Below are 16302 nucleotides of genomic sequence, written 5' to 3'. Positions count from 1 at the left end.
TAGTTCCTTTGCTCACGAGATGTCGGAACACGGAGGGACGTGAGTACTGTCTCCTGGGCGGGGCGGGGCGGGGCGGGACTTAGCTCCCAGGGAGGACCCCTTGACATAGGCGTCTTGGGAGACGCCGGTTTAAAATAAATCTACAGGCGCTAGGGATCCCTTCGCATCACTGACAACCTTCTGAACAACGTAAGGCAGGACTACTGTTCAGTACCATAAGCCATCAGGCCATTAAGTGGACACCTAAACAAAGGCTCCAAACCAGGCGGCTCTGCTGCGCACGCGCAAGTCCTGCCGGCCCCAAGAGTGGTTGAGGACTGCATTCTGCGCATGCCCGCACGGAAGGCGCGAGGTTGGGGGTGGGGGATGTCGCACCGCCTGTTGGCGTCTGCTAGCAGTCGGGCGGTGGCTGGACCGCTCGCCGTGTTGTGGCGATGCGGTGGCAGCACGGGAAGCAGTGGGACGGTGGAGACCCGCTTAAGGATTCAAGGCACCGCCTGGCAGGTGAGCGGAAGACGCGGCGGGACGAGGGATGTGCTTGGTGCCGCGGTGACGCCATCCGTCTGCGCTGGCCGGGGTGGAGCGGCCACTTCCGGGTCTCAGCCTTCGGCTCGGCTGAGGCCCAGGCGGCCGAGTGCTGCCTTCTGCAGGGTGCGGTGCGCGCCGCCTCCCGTGCTGCGTGCCGCCCTCCGCTTGGTGTCACCTCCCGCTGGTGCCGTCCTCTGAGCTCCGCTGCAGTTCTCCCACTACCCCTTCTGTCTGCTAGACCTGACTTGTTCCTTGTTCCCATACTCCTGGCCCGACGCGTGTTGTTCGGAACCTAGCTTTCTCCCTAGTTATCTCCCGACCCGGATATTATGGGGTTTTCACTTGAATTTCTCTCCTACTTCGATCCTTGGGGTCCCCAGAGGCCCCAGCGGCAGTAAAGCACGTGGACGTTATGTGTCTGTGGATCGAGGTTGGAAGCTAGCCCTGGCAGACAAATCTGAAAGTCTTATACCCGATTCACCACCCAAAAAGCCGGAAGTGGAGCTGTGGCTCAAGTAGAGTGCCATCCTCGAGTGAATAAAACTCACAACCGGAGGCCTGAATTTAAATCCCAGTATCTGCACAAAATCCAAAGAAAACAAAGTCTGGGTTATTGAATGCTTATTTTTATTTATTTATTTATTTTTGCCAGTCCTGGGGCTTGAACTCAGGGCCTGAGCACCGTCTATCTTCTTTTTGCTCAAGGCTTGCACTCTACCACTTGAGACACAGTGCCATTTCTGGCTTTTTCTATTTATGTGGTGCTGAGTAATCGAACCCAGGGCTTCATGCATGCAAGGCAAGCACTATCAATAAGCCACATTCCCACTCCTTTCTTTTTTAATTTACTAAAATTCTATCAAGCAGAGAACATTTATCCCCCACCCCTCTGTTGGATGCTGTGGCTATACAAATTCTTCATGCATTTCTGCCATGAATTTAGCTCATGTTTGATTAGTTTGATTAGTTTGATCATGTTTGATTTAGTTCTTGTTCCATTTGAACCATATTTAAGTATTCATATATATACATATATGGGTATAATTTATTTTTAGGGTGGTACTGATGTTTGAACTTAGGGCTTTGTGCTCTCACTCAGCTTTTTTTTACTCATGGCTGGAAGTCTACCACTCGAGCTGTGCCTCTTTTTCCAGCTTTTTGTTGTTGTTGTTTTAGATAAGAATCTCTTGGACTTGTTTTCCCAATCTTTTCTGAATAGTGATGCTCAGATCTCAACCTCCTGAGTTGCTGGGATTATAGACATGAGACACCAGTTGCTGCCTTAAGTAGATGTTTAAGTAAATAAAGGCAGCAAGCTTATACCTCAGCCTACTTCCTGTCCCTTTCAGCATGTTTTGGCCACTTTTTTTTTTTTTTGCCAGTCCTGGGGCTTGAACTCAGGGCCCGAGCACTGTCCCTGGCCTGTTTTTGCTCAAGGCTAGCACTCTGCCACTTGAGCCACAGCGCCACTTATGGCTCTTTCTATATATGTGATGCTGAGGAATCAAACCCAGGGCTTCATGCATGCTAGGCAAGCACTCTACTGCTGAGCCACATCCACGGCCCCATGTATTTTCCACTTTAAGGAGATGCCTTATATTGGAGACACTGCTCATCAGCTAATTTCTCTCTCCTGTTTCAGTGTCTTCGGGGGATCCACTTTCAGAACCTGGCTCTACAGGGAAGACTGACTTCATTTTCCCAGTGGTTATGTTCAAAACCACCCAGAGGTATTTATTTCTTCCTTCCTTCTTCCCTTGCTTCTTCCCTCCCTCCTTACTTCTCTTTTTCTATCTTTCTTTTCTTTTATTAAGTAGTAGCACAAAAGGGTTACAATTTCTTAAGTCAGATAATGAGAACAATGTTTCTTGTTTGATGTTACCCTCCTTTGTTCTCCTCTCATCTCCCTATTCTCATTATGTGGTTCATTTTTTTTACATAATGTACATTGATTATAAATTTGCTCACCCTTTCTCTCTTCATTCCTGTGCATTCCCCCCAAAACACATTTCCATTTCCTGGTATTCATTTCAATAAACAATATGTTATTAGTTGCTCAGAGGAATTACACCTTTGGATTCCTTCCTTAAGTATCCTATCCTTTAGTTAGTTTATTTCTGTGTAAATGCATTGAACCTTGTATATGTTATCATGCATAGTTGTATTTTAGATCTAGCTTCCACATGAGAGAAAACGTGCTGTTTGTCTCTCTTAGCCTGGCTTACTTCACTTAACAGTATTTGTTCTATGTCCATTCATTTCCCTGCAAATTACATAGTATCTTGTCTTTCTTTTACTATCACTAGCAGTATGAGATTTAGAGGAACTAGTATCTTCTTATCCTGGGATGCTTTTTTGAGCGTTTTCTTTTCTTGGCACTGTTTTTACTTCTAGCAGCTTCTTCAGGCAAGCTGCTGACTGGCTCCTTGGAGGAGAATTTCCTCTTTTTTGGGGGGACAGAAAGGCTGGCTACCTCTTCCGGTTCATTTGCCACTTCCTCCTTAGGTTCTTTCTTCCTCTTGGGAGGATTTGTGATACCACCAGCTGTCTCTTTAAGAACACTACTAACATACTTCTCCTTGGAAAAGCTTTCTTTATTCCTTTTTGGGAGCTTGGAGAAAGAAACAGAGGGCGCTGCTTCTTCCATCCCATTTTCCTGAGGAGCCTTCTGGAGTTTTTGCTTTTTCTTCTTTTTGGGTTTTTCATGTGTTTCCTCATTCTCTGGAGTACTACTGCTGTTTTCTGGAGATGCATGGCAGAGAGCAGCCACTCACCTCTTCTTTCTTCAAGCACTTCTTCTCCTATTTCTCAAGCTTCCTAGTAATTTCAGCAGCTGCTTCCTCTGCCTGAACCATTGTTTCCTTCATGACATCCAGATTCTTCTGTGGAATCTCTCCAGTCTCAGAGAAGGACAATTGCTCCTCTGCCTGTTCTTGAAGCTTCTCCCCAAATACTTGTGGCTACCTCAGAGAAGCAATCGATTTAGGAGGCAATACTGCATTTGTTTGCGAGGTATTGGGAGATGTGGCCTTTGTTCTTGTCAGTTGCTCAACCAGTGAAGGTAGAGTGGAAAATGAGCCTGTATTTTGGTGTGTTACCCCTTGTCTTCAGGGCTCTGAAAACTCAGTCCCTTTGTTGGGTCCTGGGAATAACAAAGACACCAGGACTAGTCATCACCCCTATAGCAAGGGCCTCTATAGATCAGGGAGTACCTTTGTGGGTGCGGGGTGGGGAGTGGGGAGGCTTGAACTTAGGGCCTGGGCACTGTCCTTGAGCCTCTTTGTGTTCAAGGCTAGCACTCTCCCACTTGAGCTGCAACACCCCTTCTGGTTTTAGAGTGGTTAATTAGAGACAAGAGTCTCATGGGGACTTTTCTGCCCAGGCTGGTTTTGAATTATGATCCTCAGATCTCAGCTTCCTGAGTAGCACCAGTTTGATATCTTAGTGATGCTGGCAAAAAAAATTCAGAAGGAAATTGCTTAATGAATTTATTGTTTCTGGGTTTTTTTTGTTTTGTTTTGTTTTGTTTTTGGTGCTGGTCCTGGGGTTTGAGCTCAAGGCGTGGGCGCTGTCCCTGACTGTTTTTGCTCAAGGCTAATGCTCTATTACTTGTACCTTACCTCCACTTTTAGCTCTTTTGGGTGTTTAATTGGAGATAAGAGTTTCACTGATTTTCCTTCCCGGGCTGGGGTAGAGCATTTTTCATCAGATTTTAGCCTCCTCAGCTAGGATTACAAGCATGAGCCTTTGGCACCTGACTTTGTAGAGGTGATTTTTGAGAACCAGTCAAGTTTCATAGTTGAAACAGGCCATAGGCCTGTGCTTGATTCCCTGTGTTAGTGCTCTCAGAAGCCCCTTGAGAGCCCCATGTCTTCACAGAAAAGATATTTTCTGCCTTTATTCCATTGTTAGGACCTGGCCTGCATGTTAATTTTGTCAAGTAAAAATAGGTACTGGGGGCTGGGAATATGGCTTAGTGGCAAGAGTGCTTGCCTCCTACACATGAAGCCCTGGGTTCGATTGCCCAGCACCACATATATAGAAAACGGCCAGAAGTGGTGCTGTGGCTTAACTGGCAGAGTGCTAGCCTTGATCAAAAAGAAGCCAGAGACAGTGCTCAGGCCCTGAGTTCAAGGCCCAGGACTGGCCACCAAAAAAAAAAAAAAAAGGTACTGGGGGGCTGGGAATATGGTCTAGTGACAAGAATGCTTGCCTCCTATACATGAAGCCCTGGGTTTGATTCCCCAGCACCACATATATAGAAAACTTCTATATAGAGAAGTGGCGCTGTGGCTCAAGTGGCAGAGTGCTAGCCTTGAGCAAAAAGAAGCCAGGGACAGTGCTCAGGACCTGAGTCCAAGGCCCAGGACTAGCAAAATAAATAAATAAAAAAGGTACAGGAAGGAACTGAATTCTGGTGGCTCATGCGTGTAATTCTAGCTACTTAGGAAGCTGACATCTGAAGATTGTCTGATGACAGCCTGTACAGGAAAGTCCATGAAGCTCTTATGCAATTAACCTGCAAAAAGCCAGCGGTGGAGGATCTCTGACCCAAGTGTTAAAATGCTTGCCTTGATCAAACAAGCTTAGGGATAGTGCTCAGTCCCTGAGTTTAAGTCCCAAGATTGGCACGCACACATGTATGTGTACACACAGACACACACAGACAGACACACACACATATACACACACGAGACAGGAAAAAGCTGTCTTCTCTTTTTCTTTATTTTCTCATTTGCTTCTGCTTTTGTTTTTGTGGATATGCTTTTTTCTCTTAAAGTACTAGAATTTCTTTCTTTTTTTTTTTTTCCTTAAGGGTTTGGGAAGTTTTTTAAGAGGAATGGAAGAAAAACAGAGCCAGAAAATTCAACAACTCCAAAGAAAGGTAAAAGGGCCAATTTGATAAACCACCAAGTTATATATTTGAGTATTTTGAAAGCATTCTGTGTTCCTTGGGAAGTGACAAGTTAGGTACACCTGTGTCTGTGAGGTTGCTCTTCTATTTATTAGGGTGTGCTGCTTCTTGTCCCCAAGTCATGCTTTTCCTTGTCTTTATCTTCATTTTTCAGTACCTTCTTTGCTTGTTTGAATCTAAGCCTCAGTGAATCATCTTTTAAGTTGCATAATAGTTTAGTTATGTGCACTGGGCTTTGAAATTGGTAAAGTCAGTATTTAGTAAATGTGTTTCTCCCCTAGAAAGTCTCCAACCTAGGTGTCTGTAAATATAAAATAGGAAGAAATACATGAAAGCATACTGGGAGATGCCTTCCTACAGATTAAAAAATTTTGTAAAATTTGTGCAGATTTTTTTTTTTTTTGTCAGTCATGGGGCTTGAACTCAGGGCCTGGTATGATCCTCATATCTCAGCCCTCTGAGTAGTAGCTAGAATGACAGGCATAAGCCACCGGCACCTGCCCTTGTGCATATTTTTAATTTAGTAATTCCTGTTGCTGTTCCTGGATAAATGTGGCTGTTTAAGCTTACATGGCATTGTTTTGAGGCAGTTGGAGCAACACAGTATGTGGAAGGGGCAATGTTCTGACTTGTTTTATCCTGACTTGTATCAGTATTGTAAGTAGGGGCTCTTGTGGGCTTGCTTATAGCTGGGATACTACCACTTAGCCATACCTCCAGTCCAGCCTTTTTGCTGGTGAATTGGAAATAGTCTTTTTTGTTGTTGTTGTTAGTTGTTGTTGTTAGTCCTAGGCCTTGGACTCGGGCCTGAGCACTGTCCTGGCTTCTTTTTGCTCAAGGCTAGCACTCTGCCACTTGAGCCACAGCACCATTTCTGGCTGTTTTCTATATATGTGGTGCTGGGGAATCGAACCCAGGGCTTCATGTATACTAGGCAAGCATTCTTGCCACTAGGCCATTTTCCCAGCCCCTGGAAATAGAATCTTATGGACTTTTCTGGCTGGGGTGGCTTTAAACTGCAATACTCAACCTCCTGTGTAGCTAAGACTATAGCTATGAGCCAACAGGCTTTCTAATATAATCCACAGGTTCCAGTTAGATATCTGGATAGGTTTTATTTATTATTTGTGTTAGGAGAATTAAACTCTGCCTTAGAGCAGGTGGACATATATGGCTCACTTGAGATGCCACCCTGCCTCTTTTTTTCCCCTTTATTACAGCTATGGTATTATTATTATTAGCTAGTCATGTGCCTTGAACTCAGGGCCTGGGCACACCATGAGCTTCTTTTGCTCAAGGCTGCCACTCTACCACTATAGCCATAGTACCACTTCTGCCTTTTTCTGTTTATGTGGTACTGAGGAATCGAACCCCGAACTTTGTGCATGCTAGACAAGCACTACCATTGAGCCATATTCCCAGCCCAGCTATGGTATTCTTAGCCAAAAAAAAAAAAGAAAACAATTAATATTAAAGCTTAAAGACTTTCTTTTCTCTTAGAAACTGGTGAATTAAAGAATGCTGGACCTGGAACAGATGGGAGCAAGAGAGGAAGGAAGCAGGATGATTTTACATGGTGGAAACGGATGCAGAAGGTTTGTGTGTATTTAAAGATCACACTCAGATAACCTGTCATTTCTCCAAAATAGGCAGTTGCTGTACAACTGAGGCTCTGTTTCATTTACATTTTAATCTGTTCCTATTGCTTATAACAAAAAACATAAATAAAAATCTGTGCCATTATGGAGTGAGACCCATCGTGAGATCCCATTGTACAATTAATAAATACTAATAAAATAAAACAGCATAAGCTAGGCACCAGTGGCTGACTCACGCCTGTAATCTTAGCTATTCAAGATGCTGAGATCTGAGGAGCCAGTCTGGGCAGACAAATCTGAGAGGCAGTTATCTGTATTAACTAGCAAAAAAAGTGGGGCTAGCTAGAAGTAGGAACTGGAAGCATGGCTCAAGTATTAAGCACCAGCCATGAGCAAAAAAGCTGAGTGAAAACATGAGGCCCTAAGTTCAAGCCCTAATACTGGAAAACATGCACACACACACACAAAAATAGTATAGATGTTTGCTTGGAAAATGGACAGTTGAGGTGCTGGCAGGCATAGTGTCTGAGAAGGACTTGGTTTCTGCTTTTCATGTCATGGAGCTTCCTTCAGAGAGGCCAGTATTATGTCTTCACATGGAGGAAATACAGACTATTCTGTCATGGAGATGGAGCCCTCATGACAATCAAGGTGCCCAAGGATACCCTTCCTTATTTGTATGTGTTTGCTGGTACTGGGGCTTGAACACAGGACCTTGAGCTCTTGCTTTTTTGTTCAAGGCTGGTGCTCTTCCCCTGCTTCCAAGCTTTTGGTGCATAAATAGAGAAGATAAAGAGTCTCATTTTCTTCCTGGGCTGGCTTCAAGCCACAGTCCACATCTCAGCCTCCTGAGTAGCTCCTAGCTACAGGCATGAGCCACCAGCACCTGGCTACAAGGGTGACTCTTAATGCCATTACTGTAGTAAAGTCTCTATATGAGTTTTGGAGGGATAGATAACATTTAAGCTCTGCAGTCTCTGCTTATTTAGGGCCAAGCTAGTGAATTAGTTCAAAGATACCAATTAATTAATTTGTTAAAATGCATGGAGATTTCTGTCTGAATTGTCAAAGACCCAGATAAGAGAAGCTTTACTGACAACTTGAGGGGCAGACTTTTCACGAGTTTTCTACTTCTCCTGGAGTGTATACTGAGGGTGTAGGTTTAGTGTATGCTGGTGCATCATGTAAATGTTTTTGTCTCCTGAAATGAATTGTTTGGCTTCACCATACTTTTGGCTCTTCATTGTTGTTCGGGAAAGGATGGCTTAGAGACTTCTCTGATAGCATCTGAAAAGAGATGTAGTCTTTTTTTTTTTTTTTTTTTTTAATAATCTTTTTTGTGTTGGTACCAGAGCTTGACCACAAGGCCTGGGTGCTATTCTTGAGGTTTTTTGCTCAAGGCTGACATTTTGCCACTTGAGCCACAGCTCCACTTCCAGCTTTTTTGGTAGTTAATTGGAGATAAGTCTCATAGGCGGGAGGGAAGGTGGGAGAAAAATGAAGGAAGGGGTAATAAGTATCACAAGAAATGTATTCACTACCTTATGAATGTAACTATAACCTCTCTGTACATCACTTTGACAATATAATTAAATTTAAGAAAAACACAAATGGTTTTGTTTGGCAATAAATAATATCTATCAGGGGGAAAAAAAAGTCTGATGAACTTTCCTGCCAGGGCTGGCTTCTAACCATGATCCTCAGATCTCAGCTTCTTGAATAGCTAGGGTTACAAGTATGAGCCACCACTACCTGGCATAAGTATTTTCATTTAACTTCTAGGTTTGGGAGTGTGACTCAGTTAAAAAGTGCTCATCTAGCATATTAAAGGCACTGGGTTTAGTCTCCAAATTGAAGGGAAAAAGAAAGAAAAGAAATCACATAGTTTAACTAGCTAAAGCATTACCTTTTCTTCTACAGGGAGAATTACCCTGGGATGACAAAGATTTCCGAAATCTGGCCCTTTTGGGGGCAGGCATTGCTGCGGGACTTTTCTATTTCTACTTTCAAGATCATGGAAAAGAAATCACCTGGAAACACTTTGTACAATATTACCTGTCCAGAGGTCTGGTGAGGGGACTTACAAACTATCAGGAAAGAGGGCTTTGTGTTGCTTTGCCTTTGAAGGAGGCTGAAAATGCCTCAAAGAGGCTATGAGACCTTGGCTGAGAGTCCATTGTGCAGTGGAATGTCCTGAGCAGACCGTCTTAGGGTATGGCCCATGCAGTTTGCTCTTCCAGGAGTTAACCCAGCAGAACAGTGCTGGTTGGAAGCTGCCTTCATGTCATGGCCTGACTTTCCTTTTTCTCTTTCCTTTCCTGTTCTTGCTTTCTTCTCTTCTTTTTCTTTATTGCTTCCTTCTCCTTTTTTCCCCTCTTTTTGTGGTAATCCCACATCCCCCCATTGAAGTTTGAACTCAGGGCTTTGTGCTTGTTTGCTCACAGCAGGTACTCTACCACGTGATACTTGCTAGGAAATTGGAGGGAATCTTTTAGGTTTTTAAGCCAGTTTAAAATGGTGCTACTAGATGTACCAAGTTTTAGAAACTTTTCTTACATTGGTTCTTATTTATTATAATGGACATAAATTCATATCCCGGGCCAAAATGTCCAAGATAGTAAGAGAACAAAAGTTGGACTGGGCTGCAAAGGGTATGCAGGTAAGCCTGTGGCTGCACTGCTCATGGTTTACTTGAGTGTCTTGCTTATTTCCTTAGTTGTTCAGATTGCTTCTCTCTTTTTCCTAGGTGGATCGACTGGAAGTTGTGAACAAGCAATTTGTGCGTGTTATTCCTGCTCCTGGGACAACCTCTGAGGTGAGGAGTGGGTTTAAGGTCAGGTATTCCAGAGATAGTTTTGTTTAGATTTTTGTTTTAAATTCAGATACAGGTTTTTTAAAAACGTAAAATGTGGTTTCCTTTCCTGGTATCAAACAATCTCTTTTAAATGTGATGGTTTATCTTATTGATCTGTATTAATACTACTATATGATAGAGTAGGAGTCCTTGTAAGACTAAAACTATCATCGCCATTAGGCTGGGAATGTGGCTGAGTGGTCGAGTGCTTGCCTAGCATGCCTAGCATGCCTGAAGCCCTAGGTTCTATTCCTCAGTACTACATAAACAGAAAAAGCTAGAAGTGGCACTGTGGCTCAAGAGGTAGAGTGTTGGCCTTGAACAAAAAGAAGCCAGGGACAGTGCTCAGGCCCTGAGTTCAAGCCCCAGGACTGGCAAAAAAAAAAAAAAAAAAAACCAAAACAACAACAAAAGACTGTCAATAATCACCTATAACATATGAGAACTACTTGGCAAGTTTTAAAGGTAAGAACATTAAATAAAGACAGAAGAACAAGGGCAGTTGCAGCTTTTTATATTATGTCTAGAACTGAGAACATACAATTTCGTAAGGCCAGAACCAAAGGAGCCTCTGCTATTTGCTTAGTTAGAGTTGGAGCTATCTCAGGATAGGATTTGTCCATGTGTTGAATATCAGGGCTGGGTAAAGAGGCTTAACTGAAAGCGGAGTCAGTTAACAAGAATTCAGGCTGTGAACTGGTGTGTGTTTGAGGGTTATTCTCCATGGGAGACAGTGGTATTGCCTAAACTTGCTTTGGTCTCTGCAGAAGTTTGTATGGTTTAACATTGGCAGTGTTGACACCTTTGAGCGTAACCTGGAGTCTGCTCAGTGGGAGCTGGGGATTGAGCCCACCAACCAGGCCACAGTCGTCTACACTACTGAGAATGATGGGTAAGTGTCAGGAATTGAGTGGATGATGCAAGACTCTAGAACCTCTGATTCTGAACATAAAACAAGAATGTGAAATCTGTTTTTTTTTTCCTTGTGCCATGCTTCTGGCTCTTGTGTGTATGTGTGTATAGGTTGTAGGGCTTGAACTCTGGGCCTAGGCACTGGCCCTGAGCTCTTCAGCTCAAGCTAGCATTCTACTACTTGAGCCATAGAGCCACTTCCAGTTTTGTGGTGGTTAATTGGAGATAAGAATGTCACGGACCTTCCTACCTGGGCTGGAAGTGCAGATGTCTTTTTGATATCTTGGGACCTGTTGTTCAGGATAGATGCCTAGGAGTGGTATGGCTGGGTCATAGGGTAGGTCTATGTTGAGCTTTTGAGAAACCTCCATACTGTTCTCCAAAGTGGTTGTACTAATTTGCACTCCTACCAACAATGGAGAAGGGTTCCTCTTTCCCCGCACCCCCTCCAGCTTTTGTTGTTGCCTGAGTTCAGAGTATAGGCCATTCTAACTTGAGTGAGGTGATATCTCAGGGTTGTTTTTATTTGCATTTCCTTTACTGCCAGGGATGTTGAACATTTCCTCATATGTTTCTTTGCCATTTTTATTTCTTCTCTTGTGAAGTCTCTCTTTAGCTCCTTTGCCCATTTCCTAATTGGTTTACTGGGCTTGGAAGGGCTTAGTTTTTTGAGTTCTCTGTAGATGACAGATATTAGGCCTTTGTTGCTGTGCTGGTAAAGATCCTTTCCCATATGGTTGGCTGTCTTTCTGTTTTTGTGGCTATGTCCTTAGCTGTGCAGAAACTTTTTAATTTGTAGTAGTCCCATTTGTCGAGTCTCTCCCCTATCTGTTGTGCCCCTGGGACTCTATTCAGGAAGTTTCTTCCTGTGCCTAAAAGTTCTAGCGTCTTTCCTACTCTATCCTTCAGTAGTTTCAAGGATTCAGGCCTTATATTGAGGTCCTTGATCCATTTTGAGTTGATCTTGGTGCATGGTGATAGGCTTGGGTCTACTTTGAGTTTTCTGCATATGGCTGCCCAATTCGCCCAGCACCAGTAGTTGAAGAGGCTCTGTTTATTCCATTGTATGTCTTTAGCTCCTTTGTCGAATATCAGCTGACTGTAAAGAGTGCGGTTTTATTTCTGTGGTCTTCAATTCTATTCCACTGGTCTTCAGGTCTGTTTTTATACCAATACTAGGCTGTTTTTGTTATGATGGCTCTATAGTAGAGCTTGAAGTCTGGTATTGTGATACCTCCTGCACTGCTTTTTTTGCCTAGAATTGCTTTGGCTATTCTAGGTCTTTTGCTGTTCCATATGAATTTATGGGTTGCTTTCTCTATTTCAGTGAAGAATGTAGCTGGGATTTTGATGGGGATTGCATTGAATTTGTATAACAATTTGGGCAATATGGCCATTTTCACTATATTGATTCTGCCTACCCATGAGCATAGGAGGTCTTTTCATCTCCTTGTGTCTTCTTTGATTTCCTTTATTAGATTTTTATAGTTCTCATTAAATAGGTCCGTCATGTCTTTGGTTAGGTTGATCCCTAGGTACTTTATTCTTTTTTTGGCTACTGTAAAAGGAATTATTTCCATAATTTCCTTTTCTGTTTGTCTATTGCTGGTGTACAGAAAAGCTGCTGACTTTTGTGGATTGATTTTGTATCCTGCTACTTTGCCAAAATGGTTTATTAGGTGTAGGAGTTTGGGGACTGAGTTTTTTGGGTCCTTCAGATATAAGATCATGTCATCTGTGAATAGGGATAGTTTGATTTCTTCCTTTCTGATGTGGATCCCTTTGATGTCCTCCTCTTGTCTTATTGCTATGGCTAGTGATTCCAGCATTATATTGAAAAGAAGTGGGGAGAGTGGGCATCCTTGTCTTGTTTTGGAAGCATTTTAGAAAGGCCTAAGAATTACTGGGCTAGCTCTTTTTGGATGCATTCCACTCCCACCTCCTGCAGACCTATTGAATCAAAATGCCAAAAAATGGGGCCCAGGCACCTTACTCAGTCTCGCCTTGTACTCTTCATACTTAATACTTGGTGAGGTCGCACTTTCTGTGTATTCACATCAATTCTCTGGATTTTCACTCCACAGTATGCTCCTGATAAGATTATGGATTATGGATCTGAGAGGAAATATCAGATTAACTACTCCACCTATATCCCAGGCCTCAGACAGCACAGAAGTCAGCTTGGTTAAGCTTGGGGACTGCTCTTGTGTTTACTGTACGAGATACCTTTGCTCTGCCCTCTGGATCCTGAATTGGGAGGATACAGGCTGAGTATTAGCCAGGATAGGTGTAAAGGATGGGGGTCCTCCTGACTTTTTTTTTTCGGTTTCTAGACAAATATTTAAAAGTGGGTTGGAAATTGTATTGGGATGAGAGAAAGTATCTTAGTCCATTTTCTAGTATAACAGAACACCATAGACTGGATAATTTATAAAGAAAGGATTTTATTTCTCACAGTTCTATAGCCTGGGAGCTCCAAGATTGAAGTGCCACATCTGGTGAGGACCTTCTTGTTACCTCATAACATGATGTAAGGTGACACATAGTTGGGGAGAGGAGAGAGAGAGAAAGTAGGACTGAACTCCTCCCCTTTTTGTGAATGACTCCCTGAGAACTAAGATGACCTTAATCTGTTCATGTGGGTTGAACATTGCCTAATCACCTCTAAAAGCCCTATCTGTTCGTACTATTACAGTGGCAGTTAATTCAGTATGAGTTTTTGGGGTGAATCTTTAGACCATAGCAGTTCTGTGGTTTGAATTTGCAGAGTTCTAGTTGTAGGCCCTAGAGTACTTACAGCCTCCTACCTCAGGAGCCTTGAATGGGTTTTGTTTTTGTTTTTTTCTTGTTGAATTTCCAAGAATACTAGTTGTATATGGGGAATTGAATGTTTGTTCTAGGGACTTGAAGTGATTAGAGTCACCTGGATAAGTGGGACAACTTCAGCTCCACAAATACCATGGGAACTCTCCCTTTTGCTGATGTTTCCATAAGGCTGAGAATCAAATCCATTTCCATTTGTGTGGGAAAAGATAAAACAGGATGAGATTCAGCTGAAATAGAACATGTGCTGTGAAGAGAGGGATGCTGCTCTCCTCAGTGTGAGGAGGCTCTGCTAGGGCTGGGACAGATAGCTGGACTGAGCAAACTGACACATTTTGGAAAGGAAGTGCCCCCTTTTGTGTAGAGAGCTTTCTGAAGCAGTTTTCTTTTCCTCTCTGACAGTGGGACTTCTGACCTCTCTTCATAATGAACCTGATGACTGGTTTTCTTGTATGTTACAGGTCTTTCCTGCGAAGCCTGGTACCCACTCTACTCCTGGTTGGTATCCTCCTGTATGCTGTGAGGAGGGGCCCGATGGGGGCCGGGCGTAGTGGTCGAGGAGGAGGCCTCTTCAGCGTTGGTGAGACAACAGCCAAGATCTTAAAGAACAACATCGATGTGCGATTTGCAGATGTAGCTGGCTGTGAAGAGGCCAAATTAGAAATTATGGAGTTTGTGAATTTCTTAAAGAATCCCAAGCAGTATCAGGACTTAGGAGCCAAAATTCCAAAGGTACTGATTTCAGAAAATACAAATTCTTGACAAATTTATTTTTTTGATCCTGACTGTTTTGATTTATTTTGATGCCCATACTAGGGTCTGAACTCAGGGTCTCTGGCTTTCACTCAGCTTTTTTACTCACTGCTTGCACTGTACCACTTAAGCTTTTCACTGGCTAATTGGACAGTTCCAGCTTTTTGCTCATTAATTGGACGTACAAATCTCACAGATTTGTCTGTCTTGGCTGGCTGTGAATTTTGATCCTCGGATGAAGCTTCCTGAGTAGTTGGGATTATAGCCATTAGCCACTGGTACTAGTTTTTAATAACTTATTTAACCACAGTAGAATATGGAATTCGCATCTGTAGCGAAAAGTAAGATCCATCTTATTTGTTGAACTTGAGACTCCAAGTATTAAAATCATTTAATGTAATTTAATTTTTTGCCAGTCCTGGGCCTTGGACTAAGGGCCTGAACACTGTCCCTGGCTTCTTCTTTTTTTTTTTTTTTTGCCAGTCCTGGGCCTTGGACTCAGGGCCTGAGCACTATCCCTGGCTTCTTTTTGTTCAAGGCTAGCACTCTACCACTTGAGGTACAGTGCCACTTACGGCTTTTTCTATATATGTGATGCTGACAGAATCAAACCCAGGGCTTCATGTGTGTGAGGCAAGCACTCTACCACTAGGCCATATTCCTGGCCTCAAAATCCTTTAAAATTTTAATATAACATTGTAGACATAGGAAAAATGCATACTCCCCTGAAGTGTGTTTATTTTTAATTTAGAACACCAATGTACATTGCTTTATTGTTCTTTATTTAGAGGTTGGCCAGTTGCTTTGAGTTTGATTCCAGTGATGAGTCATTTGTTCAATGTCCTATACAAGCTACATACCATCTACAAGTTTATGGGCCCTAATCTTTGTATGTTATTATGACTTTCTTTCTAAAACTCATACTTTTCTCTCAGATTTAACTTCACAGTGTGTGTGTATATATGTATATACACTTTTTTTTGCCAGTCCTGGGGCTTGAGCCTCAGGGCCTGGGTACTGTCCCTGAGCTGCTCTACCACATGTGCCACAGCACTACTTCCGGCTTTTTCTGTGTATGTGTTACTGAGGAATCGAATCCAGGGCTTCATGCATGCTAGGCAAGCATTCTGCCACTAACCCACATTCCCAGCCCTCACAGTATTTTTTTTTTTTTTTTTTTTTTGGCCAGTCCTGGGGCTTGGACTCTGGGCCTGAGCACTGTCCCTGGCTTCTTTTTGCTCAAGGCTAGCACTCTGCCACTTGAGCCATAGCGCCACTTCTGGCCGTTTTCTGTATATGTACAGGTGCTGGGGAATCGAACCCAGGGCCTTATGTATATGAGGCAGGCACTCTTGCCACTAGGCCATATCCCCAGCCCCCTCACAGTATTTTGAAAGACAGATTGTCCTTATTTATTTTTAAAGGGCCTACAGCAGGGCTTCTTGTTGTTGCTTGACTTTGTTGCTCAAAGTTGGTGCTCTTACCACTTGAGGCATCTCTACTTTTGGCTTTTTTGCTGGTTAATTGGAGATGAAATCTTGCAGACTTTTCTCCCTGGAATGGCTTCAAACCTTGATCTTCCAGGTCTCAGCCTTCTGAGTAGCTAGGATTACAAGTGTGAGCCCTGGTGCCTGACTTATCTTTGTTTTTTTGTTATCCAGAATTTTCCATTTAGAACCTTTCCCCCTGTTCCCTTGTATTGGGGTTTGGGGTTGAACTGAGGGCCTTTCTTACTCAACTTTCCTACTCGACTGGCACTTTACCACTGAAATCATGTCTCCAGCCTATTTTTTTTTGTTGTTGTTGTTTGTTTTGTTTTGGAGCCAAAGTCCCACTCACTTCTGTCTGGGCCAGCTTCAAACTGTACTCCTTCAAATCTCATTCTGAGTTGTTGGCATTACAGTTAGGGGCCACCAGCA

At 43.1% G+C, this 16302-nt stretch overlaps 1 protein-coding gene and 1 non-coding gene across 3 annotated transcripts in view; one reads left to right on the top strand and one right to left on the bottom strand.

The window, feature by feature from the left end:
* Positions 1 to 327: 327 nt before the first annotated feature.
* The window catches only part of LOC125358054 (AFG3-like protein 1), a 29161-nt gene continuing 13186 nt past the window's right edge, over positions 328 to 16302 (top strand). The window contains exons 1-8 of one of the 2 annotated variants that reach the window (XM_048354892.1): positions 328 to 504; positions 2171 to 2258; positions 5345 to 5413; positions 6944 to 7038; positions 8962 to 9111; positions 9788 to 9856; positions 10663 to 10787; positions 14092 to 14362. In XM_048354892.1, coding sequence (XP_048210849.1) covers positions 331 to 504; positions 2171 to 2258; positions 5345 to 5413; positions 6944 to 7038; positions 8962 to 9111; positions 9788 to 9856; positions 10663 to 10787; positions 14092 to 14362 — 1041 coding nt within the window. In that variant the 5' untranslated portion in view covers positions 328 to 330. Of the gene's footprint in view, positions 505 to 2170; positions 2259 to 5344; positions 5414 to 6943; positions 7039 to 8961; positions 9112 to 9564; positions 9701 to 9787; positions 9857 to 10662; positions 10788 to 14091; positions 14363 to 16302 lie in introns of those variants that run through there. The other variant, XM_048354893.1, reaches the window with a different exon arrangement.
* Positions 3688 to 3747, bottom strand: LOC125358899. The gene has a single exon (XR_007212426.1). It is a non-coding gene; the product is annotated as a small nucleolar RNA SNORD86 (small nucleolar RNA).

This window comes from Perognathus longimembris, chromosome 10 (assembly GCF_023159225.1).
Source record: "Perognathus longimembris pacificus isolate PPM17 chromosome 10, ASM2315922v1, whole genome shotgun sequence".
Taxonomy (NCBI): domain Eukaryota; kingdom Metazoa; phylum Chordata; class Mammalia; order Rodentia; family Heteromyidae; genus Perognathus; species Perognathus longimembris.
Note: the sequence above shows the minus strand (reverse complement) of the source record. Positions and strands in the feature narration are given on the sequence as shown.